Source organism: Larus michahellis, chromosome 6 (genome assembly GCF_964199755.1).
Source record: "Larus michahellis chromosome 6, bLarMic1.1, whole genome shotgun sequence".
Taxonomy (NCBI): Eukaryota; Metazoa; Chordata; class Aves; order Charadriiformes; family Laridae; genus Larus; species Larus michahellis.
Window position 1 is genome coordinate 62,952,318 of NC_133901.1, and position 19,188 is coordinate 62,971,505.

At 38.5% G+C, this 19,188-nt stretch overlaps 1 protein-coding gene across 6 annotated transcripts in view; it reads right to left on the reverse strand.

Annotated features, from left to right (window-relative positions):
• Positions 1 to 2,784: 2,784 nt before the first annotated feature.
• The window catches only part of GPAM (glycerol-3-phosphate acyltransferase, mitochondrial), a 93,611-nt gene continuing 77,207 nt past the window's right edge, over positions 2,785 to 19,188 (reverse strand). For 5 of the 6 annotated variants that reach the window (XM_074591118.1, XM_074591115.1, XM_074591116.1 and 2 more), the window contains exons 13-22: positions 17,117 to 17,202; positions 16,001 to 16,116; positions 15,177 to 15,247; positions 13,807 to 14,071; positions 13,172 to 13,314; positions 11,548 to 11,625; positions 8,375 to 8,515; positions 7,432 to 7,621; positions 7,264 to 7,322; positions 2,785 to 6,162 (exon numbers count right to left, since the gene is read on the reverse strand). In XM_074591118.1, coding sequence (XP_074447219.1) covers positions 6,046 to 6,162; positions 7,264 to 7,322; positions 7,432 to 7,621; positions 8,375 to 8,515; positions 11,548 to 11,625; positions 13,172 to 13,314; positions 13,807 to 14,071; positions 15,177 to 15,247; positions 16,001 to 16,116; positions 17,117 to 17,202 — 1,266 coding nt within the window. In that variant the 3' untranslated portion in view covers positions 2,785 to 6,045. The remainder of the gene's footprint in view (positions 6,163 to 7,263; positions 7,323 to 7,431; positions 7,622 to 8,374; positions 8,516 to 11,547; positions 11,626 to 13,171; positions 13,315 to 13,806; positions 14,072 to 15,176; positions 15,248 to 16,000; positions 16,117 to 17,116; positions 17,203 to 19,188) is intronic. The other variant, XM_074591120.1, reaches the window with a different exon arrangement.

Here is a 19,188-nt window from a genome sequence, read left to right on the forward strand (position 1 = left end):
AGCCTGACCAAGCTGCTTCTGCACAAACCCATTTCTAGTTCCCCCTGGGAAAGGTGCGGGCAGAGCTTCACCTCCCGCCCATGCTGCTCATCACCATCTGCCACAACCGCTGGGGACCGGGGCAGGGGCAGGGACACAGTACCCAGAACAAGGGAAACATCAGCCCGCTCGGGCCATCTATTTCGATGCTTCTCTAGGCTTACAGCAAAAAGATTTTACAGTATCTAACCCGATTCTTTTCACTGCAACCGAAGACTGGTCTAGTGGGAGGTGTCCCTGCCCCGGGCAGGGGGGTTGGAACGAGATGATCTTTAAGGTCCCTTCCAACCCAAACCATTCTATGATTCTGTGATTCTAAGACTAAATTCACTACTTTCATCCAACCTGGGTACTCCCATATCCAGGGAATAATCCAGATTCTTCTCTTCTTTTCCACAAGCGGAGAAAATAAAAGCCATTTTTTCCCTTCCGTCTTGCCCGTATCATCCTTCGAATAAAGCTGCTCAAGCAGAACCCGGTGTCCCAGCTGAGACCTTATCAATCCGAATGGACTGGAAAGTTTTGCCCTGCGTTTGTCATTCATGTGCAGGCGTCGGGTGTCTGTGCACGACGCCTGCCCTTTTCATAACAGCATGCCACTTTTGACTCATGTTCTGCTTGTGATCTGCCAGGAAATTGGAGTTTTCTCCAAAGAATTGCTACGCAGCCAGTTTATTTCTTCTCCGGTGCCTGCACGTTTAGTTTTTCCTCTCTTGGTTGTAGTACCTTGTACTTCCCTGATTGAATTGCGTTCTTCTTTTTGCCTTCAGGACTTTCCAAAAACGTATAATTACCACTGGGGCCATGACAATCTCTGGTGTACTACCCGGCTTGCCCGGATCTCGTTACCTACAAATGTAAAAAGCAAACTCTCTCTTCCATTCCCCAGGTCACTAATGAAGGTCCTGAATAGCTGAGACTCAGAGCAGATGCTAGCGGAATCGTGTCCACTACTAATAGTAATTCTTCCACTCCATAATTCTTCCATTCTGACTGTGAATTGTGCTTTAAGGAGAAGGAAAAAAAATATGCTTAGTACTGTACACATGCAGCCTTTCCCAAACTGCCATCACTTGCTAATGAAAATACAAATTAGGAGCAAAAGAATAGGTTCATAGGTGTCACTGAACCCACGTATGGCCTTAGACACATTACCTGGTCTCCATGTCTAGGTTTCCTCATCTGTTAGAGGTTGTCACCCTAAAACATCTGAGACCTGGAGACTGCAAGTACTATCAGTTTAAGAACCAATATTATTACTATGCTGGAGAATATCCTTTTTATGCAAATTACTCATAGCAATTATTCCAGGCATCTTTTATTGAAATAGTGCATTGCATAATTACATATGTATGTATTTGTATAACTAATAGTAATACAATAATTAATTAAATAGCTTTTGTTTCTGTAACTGTCAATGCTTTATGACAGATGAAATCTAAAAGTCTCTCTGGGGTTTATGGTCTCTTGGGTCTGAACTCCAGCGTAACACGCAGCAATCGACTTTTCATTTATGTTTCTTCCCCAAAGCCAGAAAGTTCCTTATTCTAATGACAGCATCAACTATGATACTCTACTTTGTAGAGTGGAGATGATGGTTGGACTCGATGATCCCAAGGGTCTTTTCCAACCTAAATGATTCTATTCTATGATTCTATGATACTTTACAGACAATTACATTAACAGGTGGGCCAACGTACAGAAGAATTAACAAGGCTGACACGTCTCACCCAGCCAAGTGCAATGAACACCTGTAAAAGACTGAAACGCCAAAGTTCCAAGCAGCAATCCAGATCAATGTGGATCTCACCTTGAGAACACAGGGCTGCTGGAAACTTGGTGTACCGTAAGAGAGAAGAAAGCAGAGAGCTCCAATCAAGTGATCCTTCTCAATAAGCCTGACAAGCTTTTATTACAAGAAAACTGAATTAAGCAAAAAACGGAGATAAGTGCTTTATCTGACATTTGGGATTTTAAAAGACTGAGAAATAGGAGGACATTTACAGAAAGAATAACACGTAAGGTCATCACCAATACCAACTGGGTTTTATTCAAGCTATTGACAATAATTGAATTTTAGTTTCCTACCTCAGCCTAGATTTGTCAATTAATCGAGCCTTGCTTGCATGTGAACATTGCTAGAGGCCTCTTAAAGAATTGGTTGATTACAACTTTTTTTTTTTTTCCTTTCTTCTGAAGGGTGAAACAGCATCCCTCCTTCTCAATTTAAGTAATGACCATCTATGCAGGTTTTATTCTATTAAAGCCCCACTCCAATTGATTCCCATTTGCCAGATGCTGTCAGAATTGCTGACAGGTGCTTATCGTGCTCCAGGTCAGCTTGGAATCACCCGGAGCAGGGACCGTCTGCAGCCTCAGAGCCCTCCCAGGCTCCTGAATGACCCACCTCCTCCCCCTAAGGCGAGAGGAACTTTTAGCACCTTTAAAAGAGGAAGCCACAAACCACAAACGGGGCCAGGGAAACAGAAGCAAAACAGCCCCTCCGCTTCGCAACAAAACAGGCAGTGACTCAGGGGTCAGGATGTCACCTTGATCTGCCTTTTAAATGGTTCTGCTCCAGTACGTACCCTGGTAGAGATACATAAACCATAAAAAGCTTTCATTGTAGAATTTCAGAAACTACCTGGAATGGGACAAAGTTATCGAATGAATTATCTTTGCAGGTTACTTTTAAAAAAAAAATAACAAAGAAACCCCCAAAAAACCAAACCACACCAGAAGAGCTTGTTAAATGTCATATTAGCAAACAGTTTAATTTATTAAAATGACTCCAGTACACCTCTGTGCTTCTACAACAGACACGGCATCACACGTAACAGGTAAAACGTGGTAACATTCTCAAGGAAGCAGTATCAGGCTCATTAGCACAGAAACACAAGAGCAACGGTATCCTACATCACCTCCCAGCTCACCCTTCTTCGACACGGTGACTCTGACACTTCTTTGTGGAGCAGGCAGGCAGCGGAACGCGAGCATGTGCACATGCTTCCTAATCCATAGGGGTGAATAAAGCTCTATACTGTCAAGGAGGCAGGCATGCCTCCCACGTCGGCGTGAGTAAATGCATTAACAAGTTTATGATCCCTGGGGGCCTGGGTAGCTGGGGCAGCACGGGAAGTGGAATTTTACATTTTCATCACTCTCAAAATGTGAGATCTGAAGGATGCACATGGAAAGATTACGTTTTTCGTATCACGAAAAGATCCTGGCCCAAAAGGACTTGCACACCTGAGTAATACGCTCATAAGAATGATGAGGCTCGTGTAAGTCTTTATAAGAGCAGAGTCTTAAAATACATTTGTGGTAATTCAGGGCCAGTCCCTTCTTCTTTACTGGTTAACTTTACTGAAATTAACTCAGCCTGGCATTCTATCAGCACAGGAAACATGAGAGGTTAATAAAATCAGAAGACACTGAAGGTGTAAATACAGTGCAAAATTGTTAGTTTTCATTTTTGACTGTTACAGCCTGATAATTTGATATTCTGTGCTTTATTTTCAGGGAAAAGCATAGTTGTCGTGTGTCATAATATACACGCTTGCATATATATGTATACATACACACTTGCTGCAGAATGCAAAGGCTTCCAGTGGCATACGATTCGTAGTGCTGACTTCTCACATGCAGGTTTTCTTTCATACAAAACCAAACCAGTCTTAGAGGTGCCCCCTCCCTCTGCATATTAAGTGTATTCATTAGTGTGTATTCACATGCATTATTATCCTACTCACTGATTTATATTAACCAGATTTATTTTTTTATTATTTTTTTTTTTTAAATGTAAGCCATAAGTTATCTTAGTTGCAACACCTAGCCAGAACACTCCAGTGACCACAGTACTCCTGGGTTTTATGGTAACTAATACATCAGTTGGCAGAACATTCTTAACAAAACGTCTCAAGTTTTGTTTGCTTCATATTGCTTCATCTTTTAAAAAGCTTTTTTATGTACAGTCTTCGTTGTTAGCACACTTCAGATTTACTGAAATGCAGTAAACTATGAGAGCTCGTTATTCAGAAGCACCTAGTCTTTTTTTGACATTAAATGGAAGCCATCAGCAATGACCATTGTACGGAGCATTCCCCAGGCTAACGGACAGTGCACATCAGCTACTATGAGATGAAACTGTTTTCTAAATAGCTAGGAGACTTCACAAAACAAATTCTGTGCGATGTAGTCACTATCCTGCCAAGACAGCAGAAGGACGTCAGAACAAAAGCAACTCTAGGGTCAGTTTCTATCTGTATTAACGTAGCTTTGGTTCAGAAATTCTTTAAGTGTTGTAGAGCACCTGGTTTAGTGACAAATGCATGCGTCTCACAGTGCTAACAGTATAATGCTAATAAACTATAAACTGCAGGTTTCAAATATTAATAGCATTTAATAAAAAAAATCTATAGAAATACTCTTGTTGACAAATGTGCAGTACAAATGCGAGCTCCTTGGCCACAAACTCAAATTGTGTGCATCAGTTTTGTGCTGGCGTAACAGTGCAAACGCTGGGATTCAAGTATGCTTTTCCGTCTTTACGTTAAGCAACAGAGACTACAAGATGAAGTTTGGGGGATTGCTCACAAGGCCAGGACGTAAGAATCAAGCGAAACATTGCAGTAATTGAAATGGTTGATTTCCCTCACATAGAAGGCAATCTAAATGAGGAAAGCCACATTTCACAAGCAAACCAGCTTCACGTACCACCGAGTTATTGCTTCAGCTAGATCAGCTGTACTAAACACAGGCCTACAGCTTGCAATCGCATCTCCACTCGCATGAAGGGAAGATGAAATCTACAGTGCAAGTCCTCCATGCAAAAGGATCGCATCGCAAGACCAGAGTCCTGTTTCATAGGACAGAATTTATTCATCATTCAGTTTTGTCTGCAAATGTTTTGTTGTTGTTGCTAGTCAGTTAGATCAAAGTCAAAAGTACACGTTTATGATATTTCTGTGTTTCTCTAGAGGTTACTATTTCATGCCAATTTAGATCTGCTCAACAACAGAATATAATATGAACATTCGTTTTCAAAGAATTGCAAAAGTTATTGCTGAAATTTTTAGGGCCAAAATTAAAAGTTATTTCACCAAATCAAGGCTTTACTCCACTTTAAAAAAAAAAAAAATATCTGAAATCCTATTAATTAAAAAAAAACAAAACCAAACTTAATAGCTTTTTTCAATTAAATAATAATCTAAGATTTTACAAGATATTCACATTCAGGCAACTGTCTCCTGACTTTCATCTGGCTGAATGACAGATGCCATAATAAAAAAAAAAAAGAACGCTACTCTCACATTCTTCATGACAGCAGTGATTAGTGCAATTTACCACTGCACTACACAGCTCTAATAGTGCAAGGTGTGCCTGCTAACAACGTTTCTCACAATCAGCTGCTACATGATCATTATTCTCAGATGTCTGTAACTGTTATTCTCATTAGAATTTTGGCATTTACGTTAACATTTATGAAAAACTATGGCTTTATCCATGAAACATATATCCTGCCTAAGCAAAATTTTTAAACCATTTATTTAAAACAGTAAAACTGAATAGGAATGAAAGTTACTTGTTTATGCCATAAGCTGTGTTGCCACTAAACTCAAGATCTCAGGGTTAGCTACAGATCACAAATATGTGCATTTGTGCATCTGTTACAGTCTTTAAAAGTATACTTAAAACATAACACTGATAAAACTTCACTCTTCATTTTAAATCTAATTCTAATAATTTATCTTATTTTTTGCAACATGTTTAATTACTTGTATCCAAAGTGTCATCTGAGTATCGCTGGATTACAATAGGATTGGGACTGTAAGAAACCCATAAATGCATACATATGAAGGCACTTGTCTTCCAGTAGTTCAAGTCAGAGAAGGCCTTACCCAGACAGTGGCACCTTACACTTTGAAGGATTAGCGAATGTCCCCAGGCTTTGACACAGTCTCAAAACCTGTCTTCATGTCCCTGGACAAAGGTGCTGTATGTGGTCTATAATACCATGAAGCTCATGATGAATTCCAGTAGTTTTTGCCTGTTGCGCTGAGGTAGGAACGTAGTGCTTAGTTCCAAAATGGTGTCTCTTCTTTGCTTCGTCTGATTGAAAACCTAAAGCACAGCAGAAATATATGTAAGTATGACCATGCTAAAGAAATTTCCTTTCTTTTGTGATTAAAGTTTTATGGTCTATACTAAAGTTACCCTCATTTACAAGGCTTCCCCCCCCGCCCCGCCCTTTTCCTTTCTTGAAGGCTTTGGTGGCAATTCCCTTAGATATTATTAGAATTCACTCAACACTGAAGCCCTTTTAAGTGGTTAAGGAAGAAGAGGAACTGAGGAATAAGCAGAATGTATGATAAACAGCCAACTCCTAACAGCAAGGGACAAAACATGCACTCAAAAAGCATGCAAGACGGAAGTGTAAGCACTTTGAAAACAAATTCAGATGCTATGCTCTGAACAGATGCTCAGCAGGTGCTAACTAGTTCAACTTTTCCAATAGCAGAATGAACTAGAATTAAAATGATGGATTCGATACGCGCTTTCTTCGCAGCTCTTACAGTGTACAAGAAGATAGCTTTACTATAGGATTCACTATAGGCTAACTAGTGTTAGATTATTTAATACATCAGAATTTAAAGACAAAGACTTCAATAGCAATACTTTGCCCAAATGCTGATGCTTACAAAATTATAATGCTAAATCCCATCTGGCATTCAGGAAACCATGTCATTCTGATGAAAGAAAAACTCATTATTTGCAAAATCTAGATAGGTGATTTAAAATTCAAAATGCTAATGGTAAAGTGCAAAACCGATCCTTTATTTTCAAGAACACCTGTATCCTCATGGTCTATTTTAGGATGGTTCTCCTGGAGCATCAATCATTTGTAAGCCGAAATTCAGTAATTAATACTTTTTGAAGATTTAAGTAGTCCTTCAAAGTTAAATTTAGCCATTACTGAACACAGAGCATGGTCTCAGCCTTCCAACATTGTCACTGGGGTCTAATAAGGACACGGAGTAGAGCTGTGAAGAGAAGTGCCTGCTCACCTAGCCCTTACCTAGACAGCTTTTCTCAGGGGCACGTTTGCACAGATACATTCGCAGATTTCAAACTGACACTGAACAGATTCCATGAGTTGTCAAGATTGGGCTCGTTATTAAAATGAAACTTAACAGTCTCCAACTTTGCTCACCGAACACTTACCCCAATTTCCTTAAAGACTTTGACTGCGTTTTTCACATGACTGTAGGTAGCACTCTCAGCTGCAAGAAAGAAAACCCAGAGATAAACAAACTGGAATTGAATTTGGCCTACTTTGCACTAAGAGGAGTGGAACGAATAAAATACAGTTCCAAAACCAGTTTAACATACCATATACAGCAACATTCTTCTCTGTCCTGCTTATTAAGTGCCTGTGTAACTTTTGAACGTATTCGGACTCCGAAACTGGCCCACTAAAATTGTGCACGAAGATGACAGCAGAGCTATATGCCTCCAGTAAAGGACCCAACAACCTCTGCAGGAAAGTGATGTACTGCTGGTGCTCTTGAGACTGGCTCACCTAAGAAAGGGCAACAAGAGCTTAAGTGACAGAGACCAGCGGAAACAAGAAACGACCTGCAACACAGCACATGGCAAAATGGCAGCCCAAGTAATTCTTAGTACAAAAAGGAGGACAAGGGCAAAACACAGCACATTATGAAAGCGTGGCAAAAAAGCAGTTTACCACGAGGGACAAAACGGGCACACTACATCACAGATCAATGCTACTTTTTTCTCCTCCGGGATATTAATAAGTATTTTCCTAAGATAAAATTAAAGGCATCATACTGTCCTGCAGCCAACAGAAGGGTTGCCAAACACTCACAGAGATGGACGGAAGTTTCCAAGTGTTAAGGAGATATCCTAAACAGTATTTGTGTCAGCTCTGTGAGAAAACTGGTGATATGTCTAAAATCAACATGATCAACCTATGAAGCGAAATTTCATCTGAACATAAATACCAGCCGGATGTGCCTCTTTTAGAGTGCATGCTCTCAGTAAAGAATAGAACATTTAGATACTAAGATGCTTAAACCTTCATCAGTTTTCATGACACTAACCATCACCCTTCCACCTCCCTACAAGATTATTTGATGTTTATTCAGCTGTTTTCCCTAGGGGAAGGAGAGAAAGCTGTTTTACTGACTGTAGAAAAACACTACAGACTAACACTACGAAACAGCAAAAAATAAAATTATCATTTACAAACTAGTGAAGCAGTTTGTATCTCTCACAATGGACTTCAATGTTATTAGCCTTAGGATAATATTACCTTCAGGTAGCAATCTCTCTGCTCTTCTCCAAAATCACTGTCTTCATCTTCCTCATCACTCCTCCAAGATAACGGCTCAGGGAGTTTTTTATCCCATTGCTGTTCTGTAAGACTAGGGCTAATGTCCTCCTGATCATCCTGCTTAAATTTGAAAGACAAAGTGGTAAATAGGTAAAAACCCCAGATCCAGGCAAACAACAGGTTTATTTTATAATCTCATCTGACTTAATCAGTCCATTCATTAATCAGTATTTAATGAAAGCAGGTGAGATCCAATTACAGACAGGGCTGAGACAAGCACAGAGAAGAGACATTTGGTGAAAAAGACTTTCTTTAGTTTGCCTGTCACATAAAAGTGAAAATCTTTGCAAGTGTTGCTGAATGTTCCTACCAGAGGCCATGCAGTAGCAGTTGCCAGGAAAGTGTTTTTACTTGTTAGGACAGAAAGTTGCGATGCTATCTGTATGGGGATGTTGCTGAACTCTGTACTAATGTTGCCTTGAAGACAGAGTAGTAAACGCTGTGTAATTCTATTACAATAGCTGAAATCTCAACTTAGAATGCCACAAGTTGGTATTTGGAAGTGGTAACTTACTGCCTCTAACGATGCTGTTCTTGCATTTGTCCCAAAAGTGAGATACTGGTTGGAACAGAATGAGCCACTTTCAATCACAAAGGCCCTAAAGTGTTTAAACCTTGATCACGTTGACATTAGGACCCCTCCACCTGTTGCATCACAGCAATTCCCTTCTGTTAATCGCCCTGACAAGCACCACCCAAGTTTAGCCTACAAATGCCTCAAGGTAATCCACGCTCAGAGCAGGACATGGATTTACACTTACATTTATTGGCAGGTAGCTGTCTTAGGTAAATATACATTTCCTCAACCTTTTGAGATGAGCGTGTGACAGCAAGGATACCACTGGTGGAATTTTTTTAACTTGAATATTGAGAGGGGAAAATGAGTTCATAATTTGCTTTTAATCTATTTAGTAAAACCATCTATTGTAGTAAAACCATCAATTAGTAAAGTGCTTTGTAAAGTTGTAAAGCATTGTAACCTTCCCCTGCAAGGGCATCGTGAGGTAATCCACCAGAGACAATAAGCACAAGTGACAAACATACATACTAGATCTACATGAATAGCAATTTTATTCTGTTGTGCAATAATGCAGGTCTGTCAGAAGTTCAGGTGTACAGTAACTGAGGTACAACAGAAATACTCCACCTGACTGATCAACGTCTGATGCAATATTCAATTTCAACAACACATCTTCAGAGATGAGTTTTAGAGATAGTAAACACACACTCAAAAGAATAAGGGAAGCCTTACTGTCAATCATTCACCTTTTTTTTTTTGGTTTTTTGTTGTTTTTTTTTTTTTTCCTCAAAGTCATAGAACAGAAAGATTCTTCCAAAGGTCATCAGTGCTAAGTCGGTGAGGAAAGACCCTCCATACAGTAACTCCATTTACAAATGGGAATCAGGCAAGATTAAAACCAAATGGATAACAGACATCTCGAAGATGTGATTACTGTCATAATATGAACAACAAAGAAAAAGCCCTCTGCAGCGAACGAAGAATGTCATCCTTCCAATCTTACACTCTGACCAAATGTTTTATTTTGAATGAAGCAAAGGTCACAAAATAAATTTTAAAAAATATCTCTCTGATAACATGATCACTATGTGTCAGGAATATTTCTTAGCTTTTGAAATAGACACTAGAATCACAGGAAAATAATAAAAAAAAAAAGCATGGATCAATCAAACTCAATTTAATGGGAAATTTATCAATGTGTTCTTATTAGCATAATTAGAAATAATTAGAAGGGGCAGAAGCTAGCTGCCTTCTTAGAGAACAGGTTGTAAAAACCCCAGAAACATCTCCAACCTGTCCAAGTCACGAAATAACCATTGCTTAGTGTTTGCACTTATTATGCAAATTCTTAACATTTTAAAAGGAGTAAGCAGGTACAGAGGTTTTCAAAGTTCAAGAAATTTACTGAGGGAATATATCCCCTTTTTAAGCATTCAAATATTCCATCAGTGGTGTGTATCAGACAACACAAATATTTACATACTGCCTAAAAGCTATCCATATCCCAGCGATAAACAGCAAAGTACCAGACTCAGCATCTGAAAGAACCCTCAAGACAGGTTTCGTGCTTGAGCAGAGAGAGGTGCACATCTACTGCTGTCCACACCTATTTTCCTCATCTGTCCCCAGGCATGGAACATACAGGTTTCTTCCTAATCCTCCGATTAGCATTCATTTTTGGATTTATCTAATAACGATTACAATTTAATGCACGACATCATGTCAGTAGTTCAGATAAAAAGCAAGCAGTAGTAACTCCAAAGAAGGAGAATGTTTAATATCCAGGTATAACAAGTAAATGGTCCTATGGTTACATATATTGAAAATGGAAGCATGTATCAAAAGGAATGCAGTAAGATTAGAGTGAAGCAGTGGCCACTAACAAATACACCAGAAGCAGCTCTAGCCTCCTTTGAAACTGCAGAGCTGCAAGAAGAAAGCAGCCAAATATGTAACACTCTTCCACGCGCTCTTTAAATTTTGTTGCTTACTCCTGGGCGCCAAGGTTTCTTTATTGTGCACAACAAGAGTTTGGGAAGCAAAGGCATGCTGTGACAGCTGCCCCCGCCGGTCCCCAGGCTTTCTTTACAGTGTGTGCCTCTGGCAGATTGCAGCACACCGCGCCTCCAGCTCCTCCCTGCAACTGCAAACTGTGCTAGCAGGGGAGGCTTACACTAATTTCGAGATGGATGTAAAGAAATCAAAGAATGACAAAAGATCTGGAATACTGACTCCTGTAGAGTAGAAAGTAAACATCCCTGTAGCTACGCTACAATTTGAAAGGGCTCCAATAATAATATAAAACCCCATTTTACAAGACAGTATAAAATATGTGTCTTCCTTGGTAGGTTCAATGGTACAAGGAAATTACACACAAGAGTCATTCATAGCACCACAGGTGACTATACCCAAATGTCTGATGCTTATAAATGTAAGAATGTAAGTAGCATCAGTCCTGCACTTGTTAAATTGTTATAAGCTTTCAGTAACAGCATACATTTAAAACAAGACTCACAACTAAGCAGCATAAACTACGAGAAACAAAACTCATTTAGTATCTCTACCACCTTACCTCGGCCACCAGAAGAATGCCATATTGTATCAGCCTTTCCACAGATTCATGGCAAACTTGATAAATCACCTGGCAAGGCTGCACAACGTAAAAGAAATGCACTGAAAAAATCACATCCATTATACCCATTATAGCAACACCAGTTCCCTGTTCAATACGAATGTTTTAGATACAGCAGTATTATTCCTTTTAAGCAAGTTATTAAATTTTTACCAGCATAATCCCAACGCACCACTCTTATGTTTGTCCTGACCGACAGGCAGACATTAAAAAAATTACAGTGAAATAGGATATTTAGAATTTGTCCAAGTTTTTTCAAGAAATGCATTACTACGCTGGTAGAAAACCACATTAAATATTCTCTCCTTTTAATTGCCTCTAACTAAATTTTAGTTTGTTAACAATTCTAGAATAAAATCATCATAAAACTAAAATCATTGAGACTCATATCAGCATATTATTTGGAATTTAGAGGAAAGTACACTTTTAAGAAACTCCTTTGTGTGTTTTGAAACTGAATAAAAAAAATAACCTCTTTCACATGGTTCATAATCATGTAGGAAATACTTTCTAAGTTAAAAAAAAAAACAGTCAATTATTAGCTCTGAAAGCAGAAGGATAAAATTATTAAAGAACCCCACCATATGAGCTACGTTACTGCCCGGACAAAATTACTAAATTTGGCTTATGCTTCATTTAAAAAGGCACAAGTATGTGTGCAATTTAAGAACTAATTAAAGAATCTCGAGAATTTTAAGTAACTTCTGCATATAAGAAAAAAACCATCTAGCACTTAAAATTGCAAGTACACAGAGTGTAAGTATAGAGAATGTCTGAAAACCGAGATAACATCAGCTTCAACATAACAGATAACAGAGTCAAGCCATGTTTAAAATTGCCACTAAGTACTAGGTGTGGCACGCTGTGACTATTGCACTCCTATGCAAATTAGCAATATCTTTAGAATCTGGAGCCTTAGTTCCCAGCATAACTTCAATCATCTATGCAAACTCATATGAGTTGGGTACTCTCAAAGACTTGTATTTGTTTAAGAAAAAAAAAAAAACCAACATATTAAATAGTTTGGGCAGAATGCAGATACAGTTGTGATGGTCTAATGACATAAGCGACACAAAATCTGTTAGAAGGCAATAAAAAGCCCAACCTCAAGCTGTGGGAAGCTGATAGAGAGAGGGTGAGCAGCTTTTCTTTCCTGGGAAAGGCCCAAAGCTGGCACAGCAGCAACGCTGCAGGCTCACCCCAGCATCGCCCACTTAGACCTGCAGGAGCAGCAGGCGTGCAATCAGTACGTATCCCCGAAACCAAACTGATTGATTTTGTCACGCCTTGCCAAGGAAACAAGGTAGTGCAGGAGTCTGGCAAGTTAATTCACGTGTTGTCTTAGATCAGACAACTTTTCGATGAACTGTTCTGACGGAACTACAATCGTTCGGATGCCTCCTTGAAGCAAATGAGAACAATGCTATCTTCCATTTTTTAATTATATTCAACCTCTTCATACCCACTACCACCAGACTGAAATCATCAATTCATTTTAAAGTAACATATGCAGTTACAAGCAGAACAAAAATTTGAAACACGGACGATTAATGCAATTACTTACCAAAGATATAGTAAATTCATTAGAGAGCAAGTAACACAAGCTGGCAGCTTTTCGGACCAGGTGTTCTTGACTAATCAAACTGGGAGAAGCACCATTGCTACCATTTCTGTACCTCCTGCTCTGAACCGCATGAAGACTGCAGGCTAGAGCAGAAACAAACATAAGCAAAGTTTGTTTTTCCAAAGAGGTTTGTAGTAAAGGAAACCTAAAAATTTTGTTTTGTCTCTTTCTAGGCCTAAAAGCAGTCAAACGTTTCACATGCAACTGAATAATAAAGGACAGAATTCACCACTATTCCATTTGTGTCTGCTTAATGTCAGACTGAAACAGAATCTCATGAAAATATTGGTGACAAAAGCACAGGTTTTGCCATGTTGCCTAAGGCAGTGACCAAGGCATGAATGTTTCCAAGAAAGATAAAGGATAATGAGAAAAATGAGTGAAACATTCTACAAAGCAATACGAAGTTCACGTTAAAATTGTTTTTGTTAGAGTAAACATGGGCTGAAGCAGGAAGGGAAGAAATAGATATAAGTAAATCACGTGAAAAAGGGGGGGTGGGAGAGATTGTGCAGATACTTTTGACTTTCATGGGTCACAAAAAAAGTCTTTCCTTGGTAAACCCCAACACATACCAATAATGGCCTCTTTAATGAATACATGAAGTACTCCATTGCTGTAGAAGTTGAGTTCAAAGACAGCAGGTATCGTTGTGCTGGGAGTGATGAAGAACTCATTGTTTCGGCTAGTGTTCGTGATATTTACGCAGTTCCCCAACAAGTGGATGGCATGCATGACAACATCATCCGAGTTCCCTGAAAATCCCAAATCAAAGTCACGGGCCAAGACCTCCTCCTTCATGGAGAAAAAATCTTCTACCAACCTGGAAAGATCTGTTCCCTAGAAATAAAAACAGAATCACAGAGTGAGACAATATTTCTGCACAGAAGAACGTATATAGCAAACACACGAACAATCCACTAATTGTCAATAATCCAAAGCACAACAGTTATATTAGAAAATCTTATTTTCACAGAGATTTTCCTGAAATAGTCCACAGGTTTTGAATTACATGCAATTGTATTTTAAAGCCACGCAGCTATTTGAAAATCCAAGCTTTTGGTTACTTCTTGGTTTATTTCACAACCTGCAGAGACCTGAGCTGTTCGTTCAGAACATGTTAGAGATATCATATTTCCATTACCTAGGCTATAAAATGAATGATCAATTATCTGGGAATATTGTAACCGGTAGAACTTCTCTTCAGTTGTTTGGGGGCATGAGGAAAAGCCTTTCCTCAAGCACTTCCTTTCCTTGGTTTTTGTCACAATAGCTTCAGATCACATTGTAAAATTTTCTTTTAATCCCATTATTTTAGGAAATTGGAAAGACTGAACTGACGGGAATAGGGATACTGCCCTTGACTAGGAATATTACATATCTCACTAATATTTTTCAATTTGTTCTTGATTTATATGCAATACAAGTTTCAGATTAGAGACAGAACGCATTTCAGAAAAAATGCTATGCACATTTATAGGAGAGAAAAAAAATTTCTTCCATGCCCCATGCACAAGACGTCAGTTAAACATTTGCATCATTTTGCCATCGTGGTATAATGTTCTAGTACCAATGAACAGCAAAACTCATTTAAAAATTAACAGAAGAGTTGCTGGAATATTCAATAGCAAGTGGGTTTAAGATCTAAAAAACAATCTTAACACAATGAACAAAAACAATGTATTCTTTTTAAAAGCATAACTACAGTTTGAATTATAAAAATCTATTTCCACATGAGTATTTATTATCATTCCGTTAATAATGGCTTATCTTCAAGCATCCACTACTAACTAAAATATTAGCTCTCAGACTACCTGAAATCCACTTTAATTTAATTCCATCTTTCCTCTTTTATTAGTATTATACAATAGTAGAATGCATACTATTTTTTTAATTAACAAGGCCAAAGTAATGTTTGGCTATTTAAGCAGCATGGAAGCCTTACCTGCCTGTGTCTATATAGCAGCAAACAGGCAACAATGTGGGTAGACATCACAGCACAGGATTTGTTAGCCGCTAGAGGTAAACAAGATAAACTCATTAAGCACCTGGGAAGTTCAGAACATTATTACAAATGCAATTTGTAATTGCTATTTACAAAAGAAAATTTTGTATTTTAAAAGAATTTTTTCTATTTAAAAAAGAAAAATAATAGTGATACTGGCACAGAACTGTACCTTCTGAATGAAATACAAAATGTGTTATGTCTATATGGTAACAATATTAAAGTAATCAAATTAAAGTAACTTGAACTGAGAAGGCTGAATAAAGCTTAAATGTTTACTAAGCTAAGTGCCAGTCTGTATGCATCTCATACCACAAATCACAGACACAGTGACTGAAGCATACACCACAAAACCTGTAAACCCTGGCAACACTGGTCAGCGCAGCAAGATGAGTTCACGTGAGCAGGATCTTAGATAAATGCCATTAAGACACTGCAATAACTTCTTTCATGAAATGAAATCAGTGTATCAAAACCACAATCAAATACTTCAGATTACAGCAACTTGAGTATACCAGTACAAGGAACACAAAAGTTAACAAAACAGAGTAAAGGGTTAAACTTAATTAGAAAGAGAATTTATTATACTTTGAAGAGGAGGGAGGGAGAGAGGCAAAGGATGGAGAACTGTCAAGAGAGCATGTGAAATCATGAAATGACCACCTGAATGGAGGGATTTGTGAAGTTAAAAATATTACCAAACAGCAAGTTCATGCAATCAGCAAAACAATACAGGTAGCAGATAGTGATAATGTAACACTTACTGAACAAAATATGCTCAGCCAAGTTGGATATCAGCTCTCTTCGGAACGGCTCACTGGTGATATCCCTGGAGTTGGGCAGCGACGCCTCTGTACCTTCATGCACAGTATCATTAGGTCTGAATACAGAATAAAAATTCACAGTATGACATTTAGATTTACAAAATGTAAAATAACCTAGACTGATTTTTTATTTTTTTTATACACTAACTGAACCACAGCACAGAAAACCACTATGCAGTCTGGTAAGGGTACAAAAATGTTATGTGTAACAAGCTCCACAAAAATTTTCATGCCTACGAACTTTTCCACATCATTTCTTCACACTAAACAATCATCCAAGATAAGACTACCAAAAGAAAAATTGCAATACAGAACATGTAGCTTGTCCTACTGGCTATCCCTGATTTTGCCATTACACCATTTGCACCTCATGGCTCTTTTCCCTTCAATGAATACGGACAACAGTAGAGTAAGCAAACCTGCCTAAAAGGCAGTTTCCAGCCCAGCCTCTCTACCAACTAGAAGTAGTTTTACATATGGACATACATACCAACCTGTAGGACCTGTATGGACCTACCTAAATGGCTTTGTCTCTATTAGAACCACACAGGTTTGCAGAAGTCAAGCTAAGACCTCAACTGAAATGTTTATCTGTGTAACAAATGCAGATCTAGCCCGTGAGCACAGTTTTGCATTTCTGAGTGACAGTCACCTCCTTGAGCAAGGGGTACTCGCTCCCAAGTCCTATATGCTTTGAGATTATACCAAAGCCCACCCGAAATGTTTGTGAGGTTTCAAAACAAATCCTTCATTTTTCATTGTGTGTCATTTTTCCCCTAAGTTATTCCATAAAATTTAAAATTAAACTCACAGAGGTCACAAAAATAAAAAATAAGAAAAAGCCAACTCGAGCTTATTTAAGCAGAACTCCCCAGACAGAATGCAACTCTCATAATAAATTGCAGACTTGCAACCCTGTAAGTTCTTAGTTTTTCTATACACTATTAGGTTACCTTTAGGGAGCTCAAGCACTGCTTGCAATGCAATGTAGAACACTAAAAAGACAAACAACCCCCAACCTGTTCTCCCTCTACCCAACACCCAGAAAATTTCTACCTTGATGGAAGTATAGCTGGTAACAAAGCTTGTTCCAAAGAAAGAGGAGCAGGCACAGGTTTTTGGCTTTGGCTGTTTACATATTCCTGTTAAGAGAAGACTTGTTATTTTTTATAGATTTTTCCACTTTATTCTTGCATTCAAATGATAATACTATTATATGAAAAAGGTAATTATTCAAAAATGCACTGTGATTAAAACTAGCTCACACTAAAGGAGAGGTAATAAGGTCAGAGAAATTAAGAGTTTGCAACATTTTATCCACTTTCAATTTTATTTTATGTAAAGGCAAACTTTCCACAGCAAGGAATCCATACTTCGTAAAGAACACTGCAACAAAAACAATACATAACCCCTGTCAGCACCCTGCTGGGAACAACTCCTTTGAGACTAGCTTCTCCATGATTAAATTAATGAGAACTGCCTTCATTAACATGAATGAGAGCAAAGTCTAATACCCTTTCAGAACCAACACGGAGACTGTAATTAGTGTTTGCTGCTGCTTTCCTCCAAGGCCAGGATAAGAGAATTCTCCATGGGTAAACACCAGTGTAGAAACTCCAGTTGCAAGACCCCTCAGAGTTCCAAAAACTAAAGCCCCCAGGAAGCAGGCAGGGTACGGCATGTTTGGAATACCTGAATCCCAAATTTCTCAAAAACCAAACACCTCTCCTTCACAGGTTACCATGTACATTACTCTGTTTTCAGGACACAGTGTTCCTTCAGTTTCTATAAAGACTGATGTGGGAAACTAAACAGCCACTTAACCTGCTGGTCAGGAAAACAGTTCCCTCCCAGGAAAGCTGCTTAAAAGACTTTCCCAGCCAGCTCACTCTCTTCTGCTTCTAAGCCTGGGCCATAGAACTGCACAAGCCCAAAATTAACCCCCAAAACTCCTCTCCTTTAGAAAAACCTGCAGTGACTTAACTACATCGATTTAAAAATACAGTTACACTTCTGCAAATCTTGGTTAAGGCATACTTAAACAATTTATGTCATTTATTATCTGTCTGGAATACGAAAATGAATACGCGAGCAAATGAGACTTGACAGAGGTTGCAGCGAGTGCTTATCATTTCACTAGATTAAGAGGGCAGATAACCTTCTTTTCCTTACACTGATCCAAGAACAATTGCTAACTCCCTACCAAGAATAGCCTGGAAGTGACCCAAGCCTTCTCCTTTGGAAGTGAATTAATATCTTTTCCTACTACGCTAATTATAATGCAGTGCAGACGGTCACAATAATTTCATGCTGCGGTAATTGAACCCTCCAAGCTCTCCAACCTACTGCTTTTCTGAGAGAAGTAGGGCAGAAAGAAGAACACCTAATTAATTTGAATACTATTCTAGTAGGTTGTTGTTACAGTAGTTAATCTTATTAAAGTCACACTAAAAATAAGGTATACTGTAGCAGAACACAGATTAGTGAAATGTAGATAAATTAAGCATAGTACTAGCAGATTCTGCAAAGAAATCAGAGAAAAATTAAAAAGTGAAGGCAGCCAGTACTGCACCACCCCATTCCCTGAGAAACTAAACAGTATTTGGTGAACTAGTGTATGTAGTAATTGTAAACTAATAATGAACTATGACACTCAAAGAATATGCAGACTTTTATGATATATGATCCATGATACTTTTATAGCTTCTCATTTGCTTAGCAGTTTTAAAAATCCAGTGAGATGAGTGCCTTTCCTCAACAAGAGTGTAAAACAAGTACTCACGACAGGTGAATACTGGAGAATGCTATTCAGTTTCCTTCAACTCCAAATGCCTCTAAAACTTAAACTTAAGGATCATTTTAAAGATTGATTGTTAAAACAAAACAAAAAAGAACCCCAGGGAGAACACTTACGCCATTTCAAACCTAACACAACCCTTTGTATCAACTCTGAGACTATCTTAACACAAACGTGTCTGGAGACTCGTGTCTTCAGCAAAACAGGAATACTTTTGTCTCACAGACTGGACTTCAGCAGATAATACTAGTGATGATAACTCACAAAGAGAAAAATCAAAATAAACGTGCCCCGCTATTGAAACATCAAAAATGTCAAACCTTCAAGAGGA